We start from the raw sequence: 26681 nt of genomic DNA on the forward strand, positions 1-26681 counted from the left end.
AATTTGTTTATCCTGGTGCAAGGTCGACTGAACCTGCTGCTTTGTGGAAGAAATGTGTTCAGCCCACAGCTCAGCTATAAAGCATCAAGCAGTCAATAATGGAAACTGAGCTAACACCTTATTTCTGACTCTTTGGACAAACAACACAAAGGGATTTCTCATTACTGGTACATGGAAACTTCTCAGCGTGACTTAGAATAATCAAGAAAGAGTTTGCTGTAAAACAGGGAGATATCTCTCCTGATTAAACATTCTGGGATGGAAGAAGAAAGTGTGATGGGTAAATATACAGAGATCACATATACAGACCTGCCTTGTGTTTTCATCTATGAGATCAAAAAAAGCTCTAATGGTAGCCAGGATCAATTCTTTGCACCTAAAAGACAGAATAAGCAAAATTAAATCTAGAAAGGCAAGATCCAGGGTGATAAAACTGGTCAGAAGAGACTACACCATAATATAAAAGTGAAGTTAAATTATGGTAGAAAGTGCTAACAGTGGAGAAGAGAGCTATGCACAGTCAGTCAATTAACCTTTGTTCCATTCTCTTACCACACTATGGAGAGATGGTCAGTTGAGGCCCAGGCTCTAGGCACAGCTGAGCTCTGTTCAGGTGAAGAAAAATGTTAAGCTTTTGTTAGTACTCAACATTCTAAAATTATATGGAAAACTTTCCCCTCCTTATTTAAACATATTTGCACAATTATTAAAAAGAACAGCCTTCATCTTAAGAGTTTCAGGGCTTGGGGTGCAACAGAATGACTTCTTCAGTCACTTCAGTCACCCATCCTGCAAGCACTGCAGCACGTGCAAGATGGAAACGATAAAACAGAAGTACCAAACTATCAATGTTAGATAGCAGAGACTAGGGGTGAAAGGGCAGAAAATGGAGAGGAGGAAACTTACCAAAAATTTCTTCAAAGACTGCTTCTATGACTAATCTTACTATTTTAATAAGTGATCCTGGCACATGAGAATAGCAGCATGCCAATGAAAGCTGTTCTTGAGAAACCAAGGGCATCCTCAACAGCAAGAACCATCAGAACACCACAAAGAAAGTCTGGGCAGTCTGAAGCTATTACTTGCTTTCAATGGATTTCATGTTAGGGACTAACACAATCAAAAAAGCCTCCCACAAATGGAGGTCATCAACCTATTGCTCAACATGAATCAAATAAACTATGAACTATTAATTCATTGGGAAGAAAAAAACAAACTGAACAATAGCAACCACAACACAGCCTCCAAAACAAACCCAACAAAAACCAGAAAGAACTGGTACCACTAGACAGGAAATCTCAAAATTCTGGTCACCAACACTCAAGAGAAATGAAAGTAGAGCAGATGCAGAGAAGGGTTACTAGGACAAAGGGAATGCAGAGTTAATCCTCTTAGCCTAGCAGGATCTGAGCTGAGCCTATTTATAGACAGCCTTCTGTACAACACACAGGGAGGTAAACACCACTTAAAATGCTATTTCAAATAGCATTTTAAGAAGATGTCAGAAAAAAGGCATTAAAAAACTGGCTTCTGCAGTAAATGGAAGTTGGAAATTACAAGTTTTCCACCTCCTTGTGAGTGTTTTCCAGTTTCTCCACTGTCCATGTAGGGAGCAAGTCAAGGGAGAGAGGATGGAACAACAAACCTAAATACTTCCTGATGACCCTTGATTAATTTTGAAAGGACAGATGCCTCAAAAAGCAGAAAATTTGACTTGATGATCCTCTGCATCCTTCCTATTCCTAAATTCTTTGAAAAACAACAAATACAAACAAAACCAAGGTGCTATGCCAGAGCTCTCTTTTATAACAGAAAACTCTACTTCTATACTACACCTTCACCTTTCTCCATATACACATCTCTCTCAAAAACACAGGGAAATAAAACCTGGGTTCAGGAACTGAAGAAGTGCAAGCAGGTGGTAAGAAGAAACAGTACCAAGTGATAGATGGTTCCAATCAGTGCCACACATACTCCTCCAGTGGAGGCTCATTTAGACTACATCAACTATTTTTGATTTTATAAGCATACAGTATCCATCTAGTGTTTGAACATGCAGTATTTTCATATTTATTGACACTATGCTGCCCATACAGACACTGATACATGCATTACATTAATAACTAGCTAACACAGTTCCATGCAAAACCAAAGAAACAGTTTGCTTTTTTACCACAACAGATAAGGCACTGTCATGTTGACTCAATCTTGGTAGAAAAGCCAGTCCTGAACGAACTTGGTAATCTCTGAATCCTCCCGCCACAGAAAGGGTAGTTAAATTTCTTAAATCTTGGGCCTTTAGAATCCAATGATTGTTTACAGCTGTATAAAAATCTATAAAATATATTAAAATCAATCACCATTTTCCCATAAGCCTATTTGATATACAAAAAAAAAAGCTATATAAACATTAACTAAAAGTTTCCGTAAGCCCCCTGGGAGACATTTGAGCTCTGATTATCACTTTTGATTCATGTAAGAGAGGAAAATTATTATTTTAACCCAAAGAGGTAGCAGTTAGGAAAGACAGATACATTTTCTTTATCAGCTGAGCACATATATTGTTAGAGTAGCAATCCATAGGTTTATTTGAAGGACAGACAGAGATTTACTTGAAGTCCAGAAACAGTCAGTAAGGAAGAAACATTGCACTGAAACCAATTGTAGGATGGAGAATTAATACAAGCACAATAAATCAAATCCGGCAGCTAAAGATAATTCATTCCTCTTGGGTGTCACAGAGAACAATGAAAATTAATGTCTGTTCCCTTTCCTTCACCAGTTCCCTCAGTATCTCCATGTAGCAGCCCAAATACCACAAAACACATATTTAATCAGTATAGTTTAATCAAATCTAGCTTTTCAGAAGTGTATAGCACATGTGTAATGATTATGCTTCATTTCTTTGCCACACTTATTTAGGTGAGGGAAGACATGCTCTTTTTTGTAAATATTTAAAATACCTAATTACATCTATATTTATATTCTCACTTGTACAACCTTTGGGTAAGAAAATCATTAAATTTATCACCTTTTACAGAACTAACACTATCTCATTCAATAAAGATAAAAGTCATTACAGAGGTCAAGTTTCAAAAGAGGAGAAAAAAAAAGAAAGCAAATATATCATTCACTGGAAAGCTTACAAATTTAGTAACATGCCCTGAAACTTATTAAATTACAAATTGAGAGCTCCAGGCCTCACACAGAAACTCAAGTCCACATAATCCATTGTATGTGACACTTGACTTTCTCTGAGTATCCTGGCACCCTCAACTACCTGAGTAACAAAGGAACAGATTCAATCAGATTCATTACAGTAAACAAAGCAGCACATTTTGCTGTTGATTTGCAAGAATCTCCCCACCAAAGCTTGAGAAGATCAATAAATAAATACCATGTGGTTAGACAAATGCAATACTCACCAGTAAGATATTTGTCTAAAGGCATTACAGGTGCAACGTGAGGTGTGGCTTGTGTAATGAGCAGGTTTATAAGTTCAGGCTTAAAATTCTTCAGAGTGAGCAATGCTCTTGCAACAAGACCACCCATGGAATGCCCAACTATTGCCACACTGCTCGGTGCAAATTCCTGATCCTTCAGCAAAGAGCAATCAGACACATCAGAAACAGATCTGACATTGAACTGTTCTTATCAGCTGTAGATCCCCCCCACCTTCAATTAACTCATGGTCTTCAAGGACAACATGAATTAGCATCAACTTAACAAGCTTACAAATTCAATAAAAATGTACTCGCTATCTCATGAAAATGTGCTTAATATGAATTATCCAGCTCAAAAGGAAATACTGTGTAGCCTGTGTAAGCTTAGTAAACTTAAGCTGATTTCAGTTTCTGAAGTTTTTAGGAACAGAGGACATCAAAGAACTTTGCCAGAGAAAACTTGATGTAAGGCAATGATATATGAATATTTTAGTAAACTACAAATATTTACATCTCTACTAGAAAAAGACATCCATTGTGCACAGAAGTATTTATTTAGAAACACAACACAGAACCTCCTTAAAGCTCTGGGATTGTCAAAAGTACTAAAAATCTGTTAAAGAAAAGTAATTCTCTATTGCATCATTATCACCTTCAAAAAGTCTCCCTCCCCTACTCCTCAGTTTTGCAGCAGGAAAGGCAGCCCAGAATTCCATTCCCAAAGGGAAGTGCATTACTCAGCACGTGGCACTACTGACCTTGTACAATTTAAGGATTACTTTGATGCACTCATGCACAAACTTGGTCTGTCGTTGCAGGCTACCACCATACAATGCAACCAACTCCTCATTAAAGTTGACACTGAAGAAATTAAAATGATACTTGAAGTCAACATCTTCTGCTTTTCTAAGTGCAATGGAGCCAAGAGAACGTACTAGAAAAAGAAACCACATCAATTAGAACAGTCCAGCAGTCACTGCTTAGCATCACTTTAGCAGAAAAACACACAAATACATAATCAATTAAGAAACAAATACATTAAATCCATTGTTCACCTCAAGTCATTTATAAAAGACATTCTAAACCAAACAATTTCTTTTCAGCTTACTGCTGACAACAGAGGTATTTTATGTCAGGAACAAATTTATACAAGCATCATGTTCCTCCACCTTAGGGCTGCATTTCTCATCTCATTTGCACCTTCTTAGTGCCACCAGGAGAAGAAGGCATCCTTGATTCCAACTGTAGAGGCAGTCCTACTGCTAGGATTTCCTAAAACCCCTTTGAAGGCCATCATCTAAGAAAACATTCCCAAATACCACTAAGATAAGTACGGGGGATTGCAAAACCAAACCCTAAAGGACACTTGTCCACCTAAAACCTCGAGTGAGAAAATGTTCACTTTACAAGGTCTTGCTTCTGACCTGGTCTTCCCTGTCTAACCCTGGCTACTGTTCAATTCAGCCTTTTGTGTGCAGAATTGTCCCAGGTTTCCATGGAGACAATGCAGGATGGGAACAATAACATCTGCAAATAAGAAGGCATGGCAGCAGAAGCAGAAAATGAAAGAGAAAGTCCCAAAAGTGCCTACATAAAATAACAAATGATGGTCATAAAGGTCTGCCCAAATCCAGCCCAGAGGAGCAAGATTCTCCTGGAGTACAGGCTGAGAGAACAGCAGAACCCTCCTTCTCAGATTGTCTTTTACTCAAAGTCTGAATTTTGTACATTTTACAAATTTCATTTTAGTGCCCATGAATGATGATGAATTAATATTTCAAAAATGCCTGGAACCACATCAAAAACTCCTGAGGGTGGGTTGTGAGTGAGTCTCTTCTTTCAAGTCAAAGGACAAGAGGAAATGGCCTCAAGTTGCACCAGGAGACATTTATATTGGATCTTAGGAAATGTTTCTTCCCAAAAAGGGTGGTCAGACATTGCTGCCCAAGGTAGAGGTGGAGTTGCCATCCCTGGAGACATTCAAAACCTGTGCAGATGTGGCACTCAGGGACATGGCTTAGAGGTGGGCTTGGCTGGATTAATGCTGGCATTCCATGATGGGAAAGGTCCTTTCCAACCTAAATGGTTCTATGAAGATAACAAGGCCAGCAAAGGCAGCAGCAGCACTTGTCTTCATTGTTCAGCAAATATGAATATATTTTAACAACTAAGAAAATTACAATAGCAACACCTTCTCTGCTCATCTAGGCATCAGAATAAAACTGTTATTTCACAATGAATTCTGAACAAAGTAAGAATTAATATGAATTAATTTTAACAAAAGTTTTCCAAAATGCACAGATGACGTATTGCCAGTCTCTCTAAATCCATTCCAAAAAGAACATTACTAAAATATTTATTTTTCCTATAGCATGTAGTACTTCTACTCACCTAGTAAGTTTGTTTTTCAGATATTTCCTTTTGATTCCTAAAATGCCCTGAGAGTACCATTCTATTTCCTGCATAGTGATATACTGCCGTGTGTTTAGAGACAGCATTAATTCACAGATTTGCAATATTTGATGCACAATCACAAAAGTCCATATGGCACCTCTCATAATCATTATGTTTGCAATCTTCTTTGGATGCTATTGTGCCTGGAAGTCTCTATGGGTTTTCTGAAAATACTAATTGGTAAAATATTTTACACTGTTATAAGCTAAGCAAGTATGTTCTCAAAAAACCCAGCTCTCTAAAGGTTCTCTGAAATCAGGTAATTTAATCATCAAGTTTAGTGCTAATATAAGGAAGAATTATCACAGTAAGAAATCAGGGCTCAGACTATGCTGGTTTTCCCCCCCACACACATCCATTTTCTATCATGAGAGTGTTATTTACTGTTTCAAAGCACATTTTAGGGAACAAAAATAACAGTCTGACAAACCCAGACTGGAAGGAATAGCAGGTACCAGAGCAAACATTGAAACACGAAACTTCATGTACAATTAGCTTTGGTATTCAGAAGAATAAAAATGCTTTAAAATGATTACTGCTTTTCATTTGGAGTCTAGAAATGTAAGAGGGTAAACAAAAGAGGCTGTGTGTAAAGTGGGAAGCCAATGTTAAGGAAAAAACACCACTATATAAAGATGTAGGGAATAATGAAACAAGAGGGCAAGCTTAGATGAATTTCTATAGCATGTAATTCCTTTACATCACAGACAACAGATGGTTCAGTTTCTCTGAATCCAATTCAGGTCATGTTTTATTTGGCACTAACTGCACTAAACATTCAAATCAAAACCAACTAGATGTTTGCAATCAAAAGTACAGCAAGGGTGCAGTGCTGTCAGAACATAAACTGCATAAACTGCATAAACTGTACTGTTTCTGGCTTTCAAAAGCCTTGCTGCTCCAGAGAAATATTACAGCTTAACCATTCAACTGATTTCAAACAAAAATCATGTATCTTGACTCTTTGGAATTAAACAGACTAATATGATCAACTATCATGACTCTGTCTGGTATTATTTCAAATACAAAACTACCAAATGCACAAATCTGAGAGCTTTTTTGTAACAAAGCTATAACTCAGCTAAAAACTTACCTTGTTTGTAACTGCCAGCATTCCCAGGCAGAAAGAGAACTGGAATTCCTGTCAATAGGAGATTTTTGTTTTCTTCAGCATAGTTCCCTTCCCCATAGAGATACAGCTCGTATGCTGGGTATCGTCTGGCTGTTTTCTTGGGTAATTTTATTTTCTATTGCAAAAGTTAAAAAGAAAACAAAGACCTTGTTTATAGAGTTACAAACAGGAAAATACAGTGGCTGTTCAGCCATTTAAATGATCTGGCATATGTGATTTTATTTTTATGGCAGAAGAAATCAGCCATAAAAATATTCTTTACAGTCTAAAGAATACAGAATGAAAAACTGGGTTTGGCTTTAAAAAAAAAAAACTAATTAAAAATGGAATATCAAACAAACTGTTTAAATAAATGTTACTGGACATAATGAATGGGCAGTTAGTTACTCTAAGTAGTGATTACCTTCAACTAGCTTTGAAACAAACTACAAATGAATGCAATTATGTATCTATCAAAGCTGCACATTCCCAAAGTAAATCCAGACCTAAAATACAGGTGGGGGAAAGGAAAAAAAAAGGTATGTCAAAATCCAACCAATTCTCCCAAGTGAGGAGAAGCTGAGAGCAGAAACTGGGGCACAAGAGTGATGCTAACTATTCCTGCCACACTGGAATGGCTCTGGAACCCTTCCCAAGGCCATGGATCCCAGCACAGGGATCCGAGAGCCAGACCTGGAGAGCAGCGGGATGTGGGTGACTGTCAGGTACCACCTGCTAGCTCTGGGTGCACTGCAGCTCTTGTGGGAATTCTCTCAGCTGGTTTTACAGAGGTGTCACCTGCAGTGGAGTTTAAACAACAGCAGTTACCACCACAATACTAAGCTAAGCAGGAAAAACAAACCCCTGGTCCTCTGAGGCTTTTTCTGTTTCCTTCCCAGAGCTGGGTTTGTGGTCTGACAAAGTGCCTGCCTCTGGAACAGCTCGAGGTCTAACATCCATGTCAGCTGTCACTCAACAACAACAAGGAACCCCCTAACCTAGCACACATCTGATTCACAGGATTAGGATCCCCAAAGAGAAAAGAACAAAATCTCTTTGATCCCAAGGGCTAGGTGAGGATTAATCTCACGCCAGTAAGTCAATCTCTTAGAGTCATATGGCACTGTCTTAATTAAATGTGTTCTTGTTTACTACTATCTTGATTTAGCACCTGCATAGAGGCTGGTTGGTTTATAATTCTGAATTTCTAAGATACAGATTTTTAAAATTTTCATGAATGCAAATACACTCATTCCAATGTTTGATTATTTATGTTACAATTATGTAACAATTGAGATAAAAATAAGATAATACAAAGATACATGTATTAACATGTAATTTCTATTTTAAGGAAGCACTTCTACAGAACAAGGTCAAGACTAAACTCAGTTTTGTATCAGAAATCTCCTGTAAAGTCTCTCTTAATTGCTTCCCTGAAATAGAAGCATCTTTAATTCAAATCATTTATTGTTTTCTCTCAGCTGCATCTGCCATAAAGGTGATTTAGCTTTAATTCTGTGCCCCCACACTCCTTCCCTTCCCTTCCCCTGTTCTTCTCCGTCTCTGCTCAGCTAATGACTATTTTCTTCTCCCCTTGGCCTTCAAAATTTTTGGTTTATTGGTTATTTGCAAACTATTTAAATGATGTTTTTTATATATATATATATATATATATATATATATATATATATATATATTTATATATATATAAAATCTCTGTTCTATGAGATGTATCTGTGTGTGTGTATTGTTTACAGTTTTTTAATTATCTTGATTCATTAACACAGTGTGAGACTGTGAGTTAAATTCTTTCACTGAGAAGAAGAAAATTTAAGCTTCATTCAGGGCTTATGTCTTCAGATCATCCTTTGGTCTTTTCCCTTTCTTCATCATCCTGCCTTTCCAGCTTCATTCATCTCACTGTCCCATTCTCATTTCTTTCTGCTGCTCCTTTTGGAAAGGCTTTCAAAATTATGTGAAAAAAACTTCAGCAGTTCCCATTACTAAACTAAGAGTGTCATCAAGATGTGCTTATATGACTTCCTGACAGATCAGATCAACTGTTCATCCACAGAAACTTCCTGGCTCATTGTCTTTTCAAAACTTTTATGGAACATAAAATTAACATGCTGTTCTTCCTTGGGGCATTGTCAAACACAAAAACCCACACGACCCATGAGAATTGTACTGTCAAAATACTGGGGAGTTGGGTTTTTTTTTTGGTAAATCACAGTATTTAAATATTATAACAAAGTGGCAATGTATAATTCCAAAGGAAAAGAGACATTCATGTTCCATGACAGTGGGTTTAAATTGTGAATTCCCAAGACACTGCTTATGCAATCAGTTGTAGCAAGCTACAGCAACTTTTTACAATGTCAGTACAGGCTTGGTTTTTCACCCTGGTTCTGTAAGAAATTGGGTTTATGGGAACAAGTCCTCATTACTAACTTCTGAATCTCTTGCCAAGTACAGCTGAACAGGGCAAGGGCAGGTTAAATTCTAACACTGCAGTTCTAGAACTCATGCAAAAAAAGATGATTAATTACTAGGCAGACTGTGAGCTAACCCACACTGATGGGCACGAATGAAACGAAACTTCTTGTTTAATTGCTCAAGCAATTACATTGTTTGTAATGTGACACCAATCCGGAAGCAAGGACAGGTACCTCCCACCGAAACTCCCACCCTGGGGTATCCTGGGGAAGGCAGCACTGCCCACACGGCAGACACCTCCAACAATAAAAAGCTACGTGTAAAGTTCAATACTTTAGCAAACCCAAACGAATTCACAATTTGCCCCCCAGCCCAAAGCACTGTTTTCTGCACGGTAAAAGTGATGACACAGGAAGCAGAAATTCCAGAGGGCAATACAGCCAGCTGTGACTTGCATCTCCTGCATGGAACTACTGCTCACCTTTAAGCCTTGCATCCCACCTAAAGATGCCTGAGTTTAGGCTCTTACATAATGAGTAAATACAAAAGATGTGGTGGCAGACAAGAGTTTCAGGCACCCACCAATACCATCACACGGATTTTGCCAGTAACTTTCTGTTGGTTGGCTTCAGATTGAAGCTGAAGTAGGTTCTGGCTGCCAGGAGATCTCAAAACTTGCTGTGCAGTATTTAAGTACTTATAACTGCTTAAACGAATTTGTTCTACAGCACTGACAAAACAATCCTTGTAGCCATACCAAATTCCTCTTTTGTAGGCTAAGATGGCTATATCAAGGTTAGGAAATGAAGGTTACTAGACCCAAAAATTAACTTTCTGCTTCATTATGAATTTAGACACTGAAGTTTTGCTTTTCATCTTCTTTACTGTGCAAGCCAGCTTGCAACCTACTTCTGAACTGTGTTATTTAGAATAATTACTATTTTTCCCAACATAAATTAGATCTCAGATAATGAAAAATGAATGTTCAGAAGTCAACCAGTTATACTTTTAAGAAGAGAGAAAATGCTGTAGTATTTACTACTATCAAAAAGAGAAATAGTTTTCTAACAACTGCGTGCTGCAGCATTAGCAGCGAACTTACTAACATGCATTTACATCCTTCCATTACTAAACCAGAATAGTGTGTGGAAAATATCAATTTTCTCAAACTGATCCCAGGTTTTCAAAGAGACTTCTACAAGGCTGTTAGCAAAACAAGAGGGACCTCAGAGGGATTTACAAGCTCTCCCATGTACCTTGTGGGACATGCCACCTCCGAAGTGCTCACCGAGAAGACTTTGCACCACTGCTCATCGCCTTGAGAGGTACACTACTAGTCAAAGCTCAGTTCTGCGCTTTTTTTACACACTGGCTACTCCTCACTAGGAAATCAGGAGAAGGGCCATGAAGTGCAAGGCTCGGCCTCCTGGGCACTGCCAGTGCTGCCACGGGAGCTGGCCCAGCCCCTTCCTCGGCCAACACCCGTGTGAAACCCAACGTGCTGGGTTTCACAGAGCCACTCGGAGCTCCAGGCAGCGGCAGCTCTGACCGCGGGCAGGTTTCGCACGGCGGCAGCACGAAGCGCCCCGCAGGGTTACAGGTGGGCGGCTCTGCCACCGCCCCGTCCCCCCGAGGGGCACCGCCACACGACGGGGGCACAGCAGCGCGTCCTGCCAGCCCGGCCCCGCTCCCGCCCCAGCTGCCCGTGCCCCATTTACCGCCCTCCGCTCCAGCACGGCGGCGAGCCCCGAGTTCGGGGCTGTTCTCCCGGCCCATGGGAGCTGCGCCTCAGGCTCCCGGCTCCGGGCTCCGGCCGCGGCGGGGCGGGCGGCACCGCCCCGGGAGCGGCAGGTCCCACCTGTTACACCCCGCCGTACTCACCAGGTACTCGGGGTACTCGTACATGTAGGTCATGCTGCACCGGTTCTCCTCGTAGAGGAACATCACGTCCCGCACGCCCAGCAGCACCAGGGCCGCCAGCGCCCCGTAGAAGAGCGCTGCCAGCGCGGGCAGCCGGCGGCCCGCCCGCCCCATGGCGCCCCGCGGAGCGGAGCGCTGCTCCCCGCGCGCACGGGCACGGCGGGGCGGGGCAGGGCGGGAGCGCCGCGCCCGGGAGGCGGAGCGGGAGGGCGGCCGGGCCGGCGCCTCAACCTGGCCGGCGCCGGCGCCAGGGGGCGGCCGCCATGTTGGGGAGGTCGGGCGGCCGCCGGGCCGAGGGGCCCGCCCGCCATGTCGCGGCTGGCGGGGGAGGCGTGTCCGCCATGATGGGGAGGGCGCCGCGCCGGGGCCGTGAGGGGGCGCGGCCGCTCGGCCCCGCAGCGCTCAGGAGGGCCCCGGGGCACAGCCAGCCCGGGCACAGCGCGGGCCAGCGCACCTTGCCGAAAATAAACCCGCGCACCCCGCTGGGCACGGACCCTTTGTTTGTTTGCTTTAATTCGGGTACTTTTGAGACCTTACTATCGCCGTCTTTAAGCTCTCTGCTGCATTTTAGTCCCTGTGGGACTGCTGCCCCAGCCGGCTGCAGGACACACCCAGCAGGGCGGGTGGGGCTCACTAGGAAAAACAGTAAAATATTTAATGACTGAGAAAAAAAAATAAATTACTGTGGTGGTTTATTTTGTTCCCTCACCTTCCCCGAATCTACAGAGAAAGCAAAATCAGCTTTCTAGGGCAAGGGGTATTTACATATGAGGGAAGTAGGAAATAGTTGAATTTTCATCTTAACTGAGAAATACTTAAGCCTCCCCGGCTCCCCCAAGAGAAACAAAATTTACTCAGTTTTCCACTGTATTTGTACCATTTTTATTTGTAAAAATAACCATCTGAATGCATTGCAAGAGTAGTTTACAGTTAGGGTTCTTTATTACATTAATACAGCATTCAGTAGTTTAAAAAGTTACTAAACTGTGCTTGAGAAGATTCAGGTTAAATTCCAAGTCATTCAATGAATTAAGATTTTTTTTCCTCATTTCATATGTGACATTTACCCAAGTCCTTAAACTTCAATTTACAAAAGCAAACAATACCGACAAAACCCCACCGAAACCATCAAACAATATTTTATATAGTTTATTACAAATGTTATGCAAAATATAACACTGGCACCAGATGCGTATCACCATGGTTTGTAAAGATATATTGCACATGCTAAAGCATAAAATATAAGACAAAACCTACAAAACATAAGATATTGGCTTTAATATGTAGATCACTGCATAAGAAATGCATAAAATTACATTTTATACACACACTCAAGATTGTCACTAGTTTAAAACGCCCTTTCCTATAACACTGACCTAAGTTTACTTTTTGTGTAATAAGAAAGCATTTTCAGCACTGCGAAAATTATACATTATTCCTATAGAAATTTAGCATATTAATTTTCATTTCAATGCAGGTAGAACATATGAAAAGAAGAAACACTTTATACATTCAAAGAAGGTCTGAAATGAAAATTTACTGGTAATATATTGCTTTTATAACACTCAAATGAAAAAAAAAAAAAAGACAAGTTCCACAAAACATTTCCATTATACACAAATATAAAAAGGCACTCTAATATTTCTTACATGACTAAGAATAAAAATCACAATTTTTTTTAAATCATCCTCAAATACATAACCAAGTTTCTCAACAGTACAATGGATAAACAATTCATTTCATGTGTTTGTTCTAATTCAATAACCTGGCAGTTGTTGACTGCATAAAAGTACCAAACACATTATGGTGCCCTTTTAGTAGCGATGAACAGAAATCCCCTGAGCTATTTCACAGCTATTTCAGGCAGTCCGGAGGTTGTAACTCAGTATTTACGAGAGAGACCTGGGAGCCCATCCTGCTCTGGATTCCACCTGCAGCTGTGGTTACAATACAGGATGAAACGATCCTGCCAGCACACCCGGGGGGCAGGGAGCTGCCCCTCCGCAGGTGCCCTCTGCTGGGGGCAGACACAGAAGCTGTCCACGTGTGTATGCTGCAGGATCCAGGGTTAAGTGCAACGATTCTGTATGATTACTCTTGTAAGGAGTCCGCAGAAAGGCAAGGAGATTATTTACAAGAGTAACATTACTCGCATGCTTATATACCTGCCCTAAACTGCACATTGATTTCTACATGTGATAAATTACAGATTAATGTGCTAGCATACAAAAAAAAAGGGATTCTGGTAACTCACATGAGATGTGGGAGAGGCCAACACTGAGCACTTCCCAGTGTCTCGCTTGTGGCAGTTTTCCTCCTAAATCCAGCGCCCTCAAGCACGACCTGTGCAGTGCCCTGGAGGTGAGTGGGCACAGCCTACGTTCCTGTGCTTTTTGGAATGCTGCATCCTGGCAGCATTGTGGGGTTTCATGGGTAAAGGTTGGATTTGGCTCCTGGAAGGACCAGCATGACTCAGAAATAAATCACCTCTGCTTCTGGGATGCAGCAGCTGTTGCACTCCACAATTACCAGTGTTACGAGGTATTATTGCAATTAGAAAAAGTTTTGGTAACTGGATGGGCAGCAGGTGAAAATACTGAAACTTTTAAAATGGCTGCTTAAAATAATATAACAACTTTTTATAAAGAGGGCTGGCTTTCTCTTAATGAAGCACTGTCATGTAGGACAGTGTAATTTTCTGTATTTCAGGGTGAGACTTATAACTAATCCTGCCAAGGAGCCTGCCTACATTTCTGCTTAAAATAAGATTAAAATGCTGATTCTGCTGTTAGACAGGTGGCAGCTACTTCCCATATGTTTGTTTTCAATGCCATCCTTCTACATAATAAAACCCCCAAAATTTGGGATTACTATTCATTTTGGAACAGGCACCACAGAAAATTTTAACAAATGCTCTCTTCTCTTATTTTCAGTGTTTTAAGTAAGGTGGTTATTGCTATTCTGCAACTTTTAAAAGCAAAAATGCTGAGAAAAACTAATTAAAATGTTATTTGGTGCTATTTCTGAGGAGAAAACCAAGGTTGTAGGTTCTCTGTCATTCTACTGTAGAAACTACAGAGTTGAGAGAAAAGGGGTTTTTTTTGTTATAAACTTTGGAAGATTGCTAACGATCAAGGAAAAAATACTCAATTTTAGTAAGGCAAAATAAACGTAATATTTAATTTTTTTTTCCTAATTATTCCTAAAATCTGCAAATAGATTTTCAACAATCCAGCAGAGCAGGGCTAAAAACTGCAACTAAAATTCAAATCCTCACTTTTCCTTTACTCTGCCAAAAGCGAGCACCAAGGAAGCTCATCTCACCCTCCCAGCACAGACACAGGCCTGAGACAAGCTGAGTGTGAACGACAGGACTCCTTGCTCTGCCACAGCTGTGTGGGTTTTCTCACCTGTCTGGCAAGAGGCTGGACCCTTCTTAAGCTCTTTAACAAAGGAAGGTGTTTTGCTTTCTGCTTTTTCCCAACACAGACAGTGGACCTTTGCATTCCATACAAGATGGCCACTCTCCCAGTGTGCATCCGCCCTTCCTTTTTGCTCCTCAGGCCCTCAGTCTTGCCAGATTCACATTTCATTTCAGTATGCATGAATGCTAACTAGGAGAACAAGCCATAGTGATTTTTCCTGGGCATTTGTTTCATCTCAAATAAATAGAAACACATGTACATTAAAAGTATATGAACATATTCTTAAGTCTGGGAAAAAAACCCACCTGTGGTCAACACATCATCAGTTAAAAATGTCAACTTGAAACCTGTGTCATAAAATGTAAAATTCACCCAAAACTACTTTTACCTCAAAAGTTTATATTTTTATCATTTAGAAAAAACTACTTCATTATGTCACTCACATTTGAACAAAAAAATAAAAGTAGCAAAGTCTTCAACTGAATTACTGAAGCATTTTGGTCCTCTTGGTACGGCTGGTTAGTTCATGACAGTTTTTTGTTTGTGTTTTTTTGTTTTTGTTTACAAAGTCTCATTCTTCCTTTTGTACATCTGTTGCAGAGGAGGGTCGGGGTCCATTTGACCTAGAAACTTTGGCAGAAGGAGTAAACATATTCACAAAGTTGACACTGCTTTAAAAGCTGGTGACAAAAGGCTTTTTAGCATCTATTTCTGGTCCTCTACACGGTACACTGCTATGTTTCTGGTGTTTGGTATTTCAACTTTTGGTGTTACGCTTTCATTGCTTTACCTTTGCTCTGTTAATCCAAACACTGGCAAAAGTATTTTAAAATTCAATACTGTTTACAGTAAAAATAAATTATTTAACCATAGAAAAGGAAAAAAGCGCCATTTAAGTTGGCAAATCATTAGAAACTTTTACGTGCACCTTTCTCTACGCATGATTTCTTCCCCCTCCCCTTTTTTTACTGGTACTGGATTCATGATTAATGGCTCAGGTGACAGAAACATCTAATGACCCTAATTCTGTAGTGCAAATAAACATTTGTGCTGAATTGAAAAAAAATAAGGGCCAAGTGATTAGCATTTTACAGAAGTGATGTTAATGGGAAAATATGGTGGGATGAGCAGAATTTGGCCTTCAGAGTTAACAACTACATTTTTCTAATTGTGTACTGCAACTAAGAACTGTAAAAAGTGCCTTCTGTACGTTTAAGTGCTTAATACAGGCAGAATGTAAAAGGTTTCATTTCCTGTAGAAAAGTAATACAGGCAGTTTTAAGATTACAACTTTACCTTTGGTTCATGTAAAAAAATTATCTAATTAACAGAGCCCCTGGAAGCAGGAAACAGACAAACATAGGAAAGGGGTGATGCTCGAATCTGTGAAGGTTATGCTGGAAATAGGATTGTGCACTAAAGGTGCAGCTAAAACATGAAAGAACTCTTTACAAACAGTTCCCTGTTTATTTGTGCTGTCAAAAAGAAAAAAGGCATTTTCTCTTTTTCTACTTAAAATAAGAGGTAGAGACTTTCCACAGGGGCACTTTGGGCCTAAAGAAAACATCAGGAAACTGAAAAGCTGCAGAACTCTAATAGGAATATGTTCCAGTAAATCCCTCTAATTTTCTTATTTAAAGGCTTGATTCTCATCAGCACTACAAATCTTTCAATACCTACTTGTCAAGAATAATAGTTAAGAATATAACTGTGGGATTTAAGCTGTTTAAAAAGACAAAAATTAAAGCTGAAACGAAACAATAACAAAAAAAGTTTTCGAATACCAATGAGTCAAAATGTTTCAGAATCCGAATCATTTTCATTGTACCCATCCTCTGTTCCTATGTTATTACTCAAGGGCTTATCATAAGAGTTAATGGTGCCCACAGCAGAGCCATCGCAGAGATGCATCCTGCCCAAATTGTCTTTTTTAAAACAAGCGAAGTTGAAAGCCGTCACTGAACTGGAGGGAGAAAAAGGCATCATGGTAGCCAAAATGAGTGCCAGGCAGTCAGCCACGTCTTTGTTAGGAGCACAAGCCAGGGCTGGCGTATGACCTGGGCACAAACGCAGACAAGGCAATGGTTAGTACTGAGGGCACCTGGGGCACCCGGCATTCCTCAGGTACATCTCTAGGGACACCGTGGGGACAGCATGGGGTTACACATGCCAGGCGTGTTACTCACTCTCACGGGACATGCTGGGAGAGACACTGGGGGCACTGCAGTCACCGGGACTACAACAAGCACTGCTCGTGTGAAACCAGGCAGCAAACACTGCGCCAGGTCAACCACAGCTAAACACAGTTCTACAGCACACACAGCATGGCCAGTACAGAACACAGGGACTGCAGCAACAGGGACAGAAACTGCCATCGCTTCTGTGTGCATGAACGAGTCTCATTCTGAGAACAACAGCTTGCATTAAACATGAAAGATATTAGTTTAAAAACTTTTGACTTAATAAGCGAACAATTTTAAAGATTGATCAGTTGAGTATCTACTCAATTTGGCAAGCAGTTTATTTAGGAATTATGTTATAAAATAATTAGACCAGTGCAGGGGGTACATGGAGAGCAGGTGTGACTGGATGTTTAGTTACCCAACTAAACATGGATGTTTAGTTACCCAACTAAACATGGATGTTTAGTTACCCAACTAAACATGGATGTTTAGTTACCCAACTATACACTGTGTTAGAAGAATATTAGCTGTATTCAGCAAGCATGGCATACACTTCAGATACACAGCTAATAAGACTCCAGTGTCAGTCAAAGGACTGGGGAGCTATTAGAAGCTTGTCTTCACTGCAGTTTAACTTGGGTCCTGTCCAATCACTGCCCTAAAGCAGCTCTTCATGTACATGAGCCCTGGAAGCCAGTGTGCTCATTACACTTACTGTCTGTACATTTTACATGCTGCTGTGCAGAACTCCAGCCCTTTCCAACAAATCCTCCTTTTATGCTAAGAGCTGAAAAATTCTTTTGCAGATGGTTAAATCTTCAGCCCTGCAGCAATAATAATGCAAGGCAGTGGCCACTTCTGGTACCTACTGCCTCAAGGAAGCCAAGATCTGCAGCACAGATGAACTTGGTAAGCAAAAAGTGAATTCAGTTTTGTTGCAAAATACCCACATTTAAGCACTGATTGCAGTCAGTGCATTTCCTCTTCCATGTGTTCCAAGTGTTAATATTCTTTAGATCTGTGAATGTGCTAAGGTTCTACTTGAACATCTCTCTTTTCAAATGTGTATGCTGTTTCTAGAAAAACTAAATGTGTATAAAATTTAAATCTAATTGTCATTTATTATATACAAATTAGCTGGACCTGTAGGCACTATTTTAAGGATAAAATCTGTGATGAGAAGACAGTCTGGTTCATTTTTCTGTCCCCTATCTCTAAAGTGAGGTTAGGGTCAGATGACTTCTGTGGAACTCATTCACGCAAGTATAGCTAAGTAGCATTTGGCTCAGAGTAAATACCACTCAGTTCTTTTCATCCACAGATCTCAAATGTCTTGCAATGATAGGTGAGTAGTTTTATTTATTTTATTTAGTGTTACGTTACAGATATGGAAAGATACCCCATTGTTACATTAATGCCATGAAGTTATTATTGTGAGAAAGACCAACTTATTTCAGGAAGATATTTTTAAAAATTATAATTGTAGAATCATATCCCTCTATGGTTCCTTATAATTTTTAGGGGAGGACTTCACTGAAGTCTGAAATAAAATTATTTAATTTAGTAACCAATTATGTATTTTTGAGACAACAGTAATTTAATTGCATCTTGGTCAGATAATTGGCAAGCACAAGGATTGATCTCAGAATGAGCTGGGACACACTCAAACACATGTTGATGGTTTTCTTCCTACCCATTAAAACATGCGCTGATTGAATGCAAATTCCTTAATTCTTCTGCAAGGCGTCAGAATTATCCGGTGCCACTTGCATGTTTAGGAAATTCAAGTTACCACTGCACTCAGGCATTAAAAAAGACTAGCTGTTGACAGTACATGCAAAATGAACAGTAAAAGGGGCCACTGTGATGTTTAAAGTAGATTCTTATACTAAAGAAAGAGTATCTTTTAATTTTCCTTTTTTTTAATAGGTACTCACACAACTCATTGCCTGTTTTGGAAGGATAAAAGCATCAATGAAGTCTATCATTACCTTTTAAGTCTATTGCTTCAGTCTGTTGTAAAATTACCTGTTGGGTCCCACTGAAGATTGTCATAGTGTATCATTTACTTACCATTTTCATCTACTGCCAGGACACAGGCCCCTTTGGCCAGCAACTCTTCAACCACCATCTTTAGGCCATTTCGTGCAGCAATATGAAGAGGTCTACAAAAACATAACAACTAAATTCAACTTCAGTTTACAACAGATTTTCTAAACAAAGTTAGGCAATGCTTAAAGCATATTGAGCATGTGAAACATAATGGTTTCCTTCCTTGGATCATTAGAATTATATCGTAGACACTAAATTTTACTGCAGCCTTTGAAATAATTGTCATGTTCCACATCTATAAAACAAGAGTTTTTTTGTGCAAGTACACCATTGCTTAATACTTTCCAGCCTAAAGACTTTATTTAAAAGGTTCTCATTTTTGCACTGTTTGCAGCACACAATTGATGTTTAAAAGAAAAAGGAATCCAAGACTGAATAAGTGCCTGTGTTCTGTCCTTAATTCTGGCTGCTACAGGCTGTTCAATATAATTGTATTGCCTTTTTATCCTTGAATACTCAATTGCTAATCTCTGCTAGTGCAGAGCAGCTGGAAATTAAAAATAGCCATTGGTTTGCTCCTTTCCTGGCCCAACACCCAATGCTCTGGTTTGGGGACAGCTAGCAGGACAGGAAAAAACATTTTCATGTTGGAAGAGGGGGAAAAAGGGCTAAGATGGAATAAATTCTTCTGCAAGCTCTAGGTGATTTGCCACCTGAACTCATGGTTGAATCTCCTGTGGTGGGATTCCCCATGCCAACAAACAGTTGCAGCTGATAACATATGCTATGGACAGAAGTTGCACATAAAATATTACCTAAAAAACCTTCAGAGAACTAAATGACAGACACCTATCTGTCTAAGTAAGTCTAAATAAATTATTTAAATTTGGGGTGAAGCTCAAAAAGCTAGAAAATGCCAGATGTACACTTACACATTCACATGATTAATAGACATTTTGATATAGTCTTTAAATAAATGACCTCATATAATTTTTCCACCAGATCATGCATAGAAATGGCACGAACAGAATCAAAATTAAAAGTGAGAGTGCAATACAGTTTGGGTCTTTTTCAAGGGAAAGCATTCCAAAAAATCAGAAATTACCTTTACTGTTCTATTAAGTAATCTGAGACATGAATTTGAAATGGTAAACTGGAATATTCTGGTAAATCCACTGAACTTGAGAGGATCAGGCTATACTTACGTCTGCAATGCATTATTTTTTGCATTAATAAGGCTCTGTTCTTGGATCTTGTCAAGTATTAACAAGGCACATTTTTCATGACCCTGTAGTCAGGGAAAAAACCCAAAAGCGTTAATTTGCTGAGGAGTTTGAAATTGAAGCAAAAGAAATGTTACATAATAAAAGTGAAATTTAATAACTCAATTGAAATATAAAAGATGCTGCTCAGTCAGCCTGTGTAGAAGGTGAACTAAGTGAGTCCTAAAATACCATTTGTGAACCACTACTGCTGGGATGTTTGAGCACATTTAGAAATGCAGACATTCACCTGTCTTTCAACCCTGCATTCATTAAATATGAATTCACTTCCTCAGCTTTCAGAGAATGCTGTTTTCTCTTGAGTGAACATTCAGTGGATGATTTATCAGAACTACACAGTGACACAGAATGCTTTCATCTCAGAAACGAATACCACACTCTGTGGCTCTTTAAATGCCTTTCTGTATTATTAATAAGCTGCTAGAAAACCTCTTCCTTGTCAGAGAGCTCTAACAAAGGAACTTTGGGAATAATACAGATCCAGGCCTTATTTCTGATCCTGTTTCTGCACCACAAGTTGCAGATGCTGAGCCTACAGTCCTGGCAGGGGAAGAGCTGCCTGAAGGACCTTGAGAATTCAGCAAGGCTCATGTGTCTGCAGAAACTGGAGTAATATGATCACACTGGAATCCAATCTGTGGGTAGGAGCAAAAGAAGAGGAAAGGGAATCCTCTGTGCATATTTTCTTGCAGAAATAGCAGTAGAAATTGGAATTAAGAGGAAGAAGGCTTAGGAAGAGACACCATCACCCATCTAATCAGTGTGAAACCTCTGGTTTCACTCCTGCTTTGTTAAGAGAAAATTTTGGTCTCCTTTCACAGGAATTGGAGATAAATAAAAAATAATTTTATTTTTCTTTGTTATTAAACCTTTTAAGCTGTTTTACAGTGAGATTATCTAGTAAAACTTTAAAGGGTTTCCTTTACTTCTCTTAGTGTCACTTATGTTTCAGCTGTCCTAAGAGCCATCCCTATTTCTCAATGTACAATACTTTAAAACAGACAAGAGAAAAAGCTTGGAACAACTTTCCCTTCCTCACCACAACTGTGACCACCACATTTCCACTGCAGAAAAAAACTTGGGAGCATAAACGCACACATACATTCATATGGACTGATGAGAATAAAAGCACAGAGAGCTGTTCAACTTACTTTACTGCTAGCCAAGTGCAAAGATGTATTCAATTCTTTATCTTTTAATGTCAGGTCAGCCTTGGCAATGTTCACCAAAAAGTCTGAGGTATAGAGTAGAAATCAATGAAGAAATCCAATGGGCAGATGAACATGTCAAAAGAGAGGAAAAAATTACTATTTCAATATACATGTGCATAGAGGCTAATCAGTTAAGTCTTTATATGATGTAAGCCTTATAATAATGAAATTAGTGAATGAGAACAGACTAATCTTGTGCAGTTAATCAGCAGGCAAATGCAGAGCTAACAGCTTGTTTGTGGTGCCCCAAACTGTCAAACATATATTGATCTTAATTTATTTATGAACTTCCCTATTTGCAGATCAGCATTTTTAGCCTGAATCCTCTGCCTCAGAACAACTGTAAATCCTGCTTTGAGAGGACTAAGGGGATATAAAGAACTTGGGGTGCAGCCTGTGCTGTTGAAGCTAGAGAAAAGGTAATTCTGCAAAGCCCATAAGGTCCCCAAATCAGTGTGCCTGTGGCACATAGTCCAGCCTGGAAAACGTAGCTGCCTTTTCAAGAATGGGGCTTCCTATAAAACAGGATGGAAAAGCTTACATAATCTTTTTAATACATGCAGCTTTACTGCTCCCTAAAATCAAGGAAGTAAAGGAGAACAGAATTACTACTGCCCTCGTGCTCTTGGGAGGAAGAAAGACTCAGAATTGTTATTGCAAATATTCACTAAGACTGCAGAGAAAGTAGTATTTTTAATGGATGAAAAGCTATCTTCTCGCATAAGGGCATGATGCACACAATCTATTTTCCTCGCACAGTTTTGCCAGGATGCCAGGGCTCCCCTGTGGGGCAGGAGTGCCGGACAGAGGGCAGGGCCAGGGCAGCGGTCACTCACCGACGGCGCCCAGGTGCCCGCCGTGCGCTGCCATCATGAGCGGCGTCCTGCCCGCGCGGTCGGCCGCGTTCACCCGCGCGCTGTGGCTCAGCAGCAGCTGCAGGCACTCCACGTGGTCAGCAAAGGCTGCGGCGTGCAGGGGAGTCCTGGGGAGCAACACCCACACAGCTACAGAGGGGCAACAGCCCAAGCCCCCCAAAAACCTCCACGTGCAAGAGGTTTCAGGGCTTTTCCCTGTCAGAGTTATCACCATAAGAAGGTTGTAGTAGCAGCAGCTGAAGTAAGTTAAATAATATTTCCAGTCTCCAAAGGTGGATATGATAGTGTGGAGATATGACGCTGTGAAGAATCTTGTATTGGCAGCCTATTTTAATAGAGGATATTGTGTAACATGAAAAGCACTACAATCCCTCGTCCTTATTAATCTGATTTTACTTTTTACCAAGCCTCAGTTGGGAAGAACTATCAGAAAAGAATAGATTCATTATTTTAAAAAATTTAAATATTTTGAATTGTAGTCAAAGATACTGCAGCAACAAGCCACAAATAACTGCACTACTATAAAGGGCAGAAGGAATTCAATCCACCTTGAAGGTTATCAGTTTCTACAAGACAAAGACATTGGAATTCATTCCCTGTGGCTCTTTGGCATTTTGGGTCGGAAGGGTGACTGCTAGAGATGAAAGATAGTTGGTACACAGCCCAGCTCAGTGCTGCTTCTGTTTTGCTTATCAGCAAAGGTGAGGTGCTCTTATCCTCACAGAATTATGTAATTACTGAGGGTATAAAATTTGTTCTAATCAAAGAAAACAATAAGTGTTCACTTTTTAGAACTTTAGCAATTTTAATTAAATATATACATATATGGTGAGGAGATTCTCAATGTGACAAATAAAGGATTGGGCTGAATGCCCATCTCTTGCTGTAATAGTTTTATTTTCCTGGGTAGATATTCTCAGCTGTGTGCCCTGAGAATGCCAACATAACATGGAAACCATTAATGAAATACTTTTCTGTATGTACATAATATCGCTCCATTTAGCAAAGATAAATGTGTTTAAACATTTAACAAAGAAAACAGGTCCAGGGAAACGGCCTATAGCCATAGCAGTTCTAAACTAACAAAATACTATTACTTCTATATTTTTTCATATGCACTCTGACATTGAATATTTCATATTCTTGCTTCAAGTGAGACACCTTTTAGCTGTGCTGTAAACTGCTGTCTGAAAGAGTCAGCATGACAAGTCTTAGCTCAACCATAGCAGATAAGGATTAGTGCCAGAGGTTCAGAAAGAACTATGAAAAATACTAAATGGAGTCATGAGATGCAATTTGTCCAAGGAACTGTTACCTTCCTTTGTCATCCTCACAGTTGACAATGCTGGCATCGATGGCTCCAATGAGTAGTGATGCACAGTTTTCATGATCATTGATTCTGCCAAAGAAAACACATTTTTAAAAGGCCATGTCTACATATTTTTCACTTTCCAATATTGGTTTACTTGACTGCCCATTAATATTTCTTAGTGGTTATTTCTAAGTTACCCTAATATGCCTTTGTCTTAATGCTTTTAGTCACGCTTCTGCATATTCATAATTTCTCCTTTTAACCAAACTGCATCTGCTATGATGGATTTCAGTCTCTAAAGCAAAGCTGATGCGTAATTCACTATGCACCAAGGTAATTTCCAAGTCCAGAACAAAGCTAGGATTAAAACCTTAATATCTTAAAATCCTTAGCCTGTATGTAAAACACCCCTGGGCCTGGAAAGCACTCAGTCATAAACACTTACATAAAGAGAGATTTATTCTAATGTTTAAGGTACTGAAACCTACATCTCCTTCCAACTCACACATTTGGTACTTTGATTTGATGGATGTGTTCAATTAACACTTTTTCTGGGTTCTGCTAATTTGTCTCATTTCTTTATGAAAATGAACAGCATTTAGTAACAGTAGTAGACACACAGCATAGGTAACACACTTCCACATTGGATTAAAAGCTATTTTAATTTTAAATTTGCACACATGTTTAAATTGCATGCATTTTATTAGTCTTGAAAATTGCATACTCGTTTAAAATAATACAAATACTGAATTTTTTTTCAAAGCTAATTACTAGAAATTCTCATTTAAAATAATATGTTTCAGCCAAAAGAATTTTATTTCAAGTGATCAGCTTTAAAATAATTTACTCATGCAAATAATTTCCAAAAAAGCTTGGCTTATTCTCATAGTGCTACTTTCTGCAGACATATCCTAAAGCAACACTCAGTTGTTACTGGAGATTTCTACTTACACGGCACAGTGCAATGGAGAGAAGCTATTACCATAGAACTTGTGGAAAAGTTTTTGTTCCAATAGTACCTCTATGCAGTTTTCATGACCTGTGAGAGAGCAGATATTTCACAGTGTTGTACAAAGCAGATAGTTCACTTAATTCATATTGGGCTTACATAGGTTGGAATCTAACACTTTTAAGGTCAAAATTGAACATGATGTGTATATAAGCTCTTACGTGATAAATCAGAGGATTTTTAAATTTTATGGCAGCAGCAAGAGAGATCTGGGCTAATATTAGCATTTATTAAGAAAAAAGGAAAGCAAAAAAGCTCTTTTTAATGTGGTGTCATGTATGTTGCATTACATCCAAAGCTTAAATGTCAGTACTGAGAAGCTTTATCCTTATATCAAAGAAGCTTTATCCTTACATCAAGCAATGAGTTCAGATTATCCATTTTAGAATAATCAGTTCAGTTCAGAATATCCATCTATTCACATGGTCTCTTGCACCAAGAGCTCAAAGGAGCATTCCTGGTCACACAGAAATCAATTTCAGCATGGACATGAATAAAACCAGAATTTCATCCTGGCTTCTTGTGACTTGGAGCAGATGAGCCACAAAGTCCCTGGGAGCTACGAACTGAAGGGTGCACGCAGCAAATGCTAGCACAGACAGCACACAGGGTTCATTTGCCTCTTCACTGCAAGCTCCTCCACCAGCTCCCTCCAAGCTGACCCGGGCAGCAGCCCCGGGAGAGCCTTACCATTGTAGGAAGCCCAGTGCAGGGGCGTGTAGCCCTGGTTGTCCTTGAGGCTGCAGTCCTCCTCGGCAAGTGCCACCTGCAGCAACTCGCTCAGCCACGTGGCGTGACCCCGAGCTGCTGCAAAGTGCAGAGGGGTCCTGCCTCTGGCATCTTTACACAAAATAGAGACTTCTTTCTCTAACAGCATCTGAACACATTCTTCATGCCCAGTCATGATCTGGTAACAAAGGAAGGAGTAAAGAGGTTGACGTAACACAGATTCTTGCCCCAAATATGGAATGTGATTGACACTTGTGAACATGAAATGTGTGGATGGAATTCAGCAGGCAGAGATGAGAGCCCCTTTGCTCACCTGCTGAACTGCTCACTACAGTTATCATAAAGTTCTGTATAAATATCATCCCTTGCATCAGCTCCACATTGGGTAAGAAGCTAGACTTAGCTAGGAAAGTCAGCTTAGTCAAGCTGGACTAGAAAAGATTAGATCTGCCTCAAGTTTCACTGCCTCTAGAAAAAATCTTACAGGACTTGCACCATTCCTAGAAAAATGAAAGTAACTACTGGCCAGTTCTTTCAAAGAAATTATTTTCAGAATTCTTAAGCTGGTCAGTTACAAGAATAATGACTACTATTATAGAGTGTCTAGAGAAAAAAAAAAGTGATCTAATCATTATTAACACAAATGTGAAATAAAAGCAAAGCATTATTAAGAGCAGATCTGCCTTGCTTTGTATCTCATTGATTATGCTTGGTCATGTTTCCAATCATTTACAGTGTTCTCTAGATTTAAACATCCCTGTACTTATAAGTGAGTTGTAGTCACAGCAAAACAAATAATAAAGGATTATAAAAATTAAGTCACCCCTCGATGTAAAGCTGTGCATCCCAGGAGATCAGCTGCATCTACAGATGCTTCTTTTTCAAGTAATAAAGAAACAGCATCAATGTGCCCATATGCCACTGCAAGCATTAATGGAGTTCTAGGGAAAAAACAAACAAACAAACAAACAAACAGAGCAGTCATAGCTATAAAATGGGATACTATTTGTCCCTGCTAACTTACAAGAGAAATCAGGAAGCTCTGCATTTCTTGCCACTCCTACCCATGAACCCATTTCTTTTCCCCATACTCATATATGACACCCAAGTGAAGACCTTTGGTATGAAATTATTGAGATGTTTAACAACCAACTGCCAGGACTGAAATAGTAACAAACCCACTTGTAAGCAGTTTACAGAGCAACACCATTCAAGACAATCTGTTCTCTTAATAACCT

At 39.7% G+C, this 26681-nt stretch overlaps 2 protein-coding genes across 13 annotated transcripts in view; both read right to left on the reverse strand.

The window, feature by feature from the left end:
* Positions 1-11777, reverse strand: part of PGAP1 (post-GPI attachment to proteins inositol deacylase 1) — a 35064-nt gene extending 23287 nt beyond the window's left edge. The window contains 8 exon segments of the mRNA XM_054636655.2: positions 310-376; positions 553-605; positions 2174-2334; positions 3426-3597; positions 4202-4377; positions 6991-7144; positions 11326-11549; positions 11552-11777. Of these exon segments, the coding sequence (XP_054492630.2) occupies positions 310-376; positions 553-605; positions 2174-2334; positions 3426-3597; positions 4202-4377; positions 6991-7144; positions 11326-11549; positions 11552-11675 (1131 nt within the window). The 5' untranslated portion in view covers positions 11676-11777.
* Positions 11778-12222: 445 nt separating this feature from the next.
* ANKRD44 (ankyrin repeat domain 44) overlaps positions 12223-26681 on the reverse strand; it is a 132672-nt gene continuing 118213 nt past the window's right edge. For 8 of the 12 annotated variants that reach the window (XM_077181212.1, XM_077181209.1, XM_077181211.1 and 5 more), the window contains 9 exons: positions 26267-26384; positions 25405-25621; positions 24657-24744; positions 23709-23792; positions 22355-22500; positions 21459-21541; positions 20230-20312; positions 19046-19137; positions 12223-16846 (listed from right to left, as the gene is read on the reverse strand). In XM_077181212.1, coding sequence (XP_077037327.1) covers positions 16581-16846; positions 19046-19137; positions 20230-20312; positions 21459-21541; positions 22355-22500; positions 23709-23792; positions 24657-24744; positions 25405-25621; positions 26267-26384 — 1177 coding nt within the window. In that variant the 3' untranslated portion in view covers positions 12223-16580. Of the gene's footprint in view, positions 16847-18665; positions 18738-19045; positions 19138-20229; positions 20313-21458; positions 21542-22354; positions 22501-23708; positions 23793-24656; positions 24745-25404; positions 25622-26266; positions 26385-26681 lie in introns of all 12 variants that reach the window. The other 4 variants (XM_077181217.1, XM_077181215.1, XM_077181218.1 and 1 more) reach the window with 2 other exon arrangements.

Source organism: Agelaius phoeniceus, chromosome 7 (genome assembly GCF_051311805.1).
Source record: "Agelaius phoeniceus isolate bAgePho1 chromosome 7, bAgePho1.hap1, whole genome shotgun sequence".
Lineage (NCBI taxonomy): Eukaryota > Metazoa > Chordata > Aves > Passeriformes > Icteridae > Agelaius > Agelaius phoeniceus.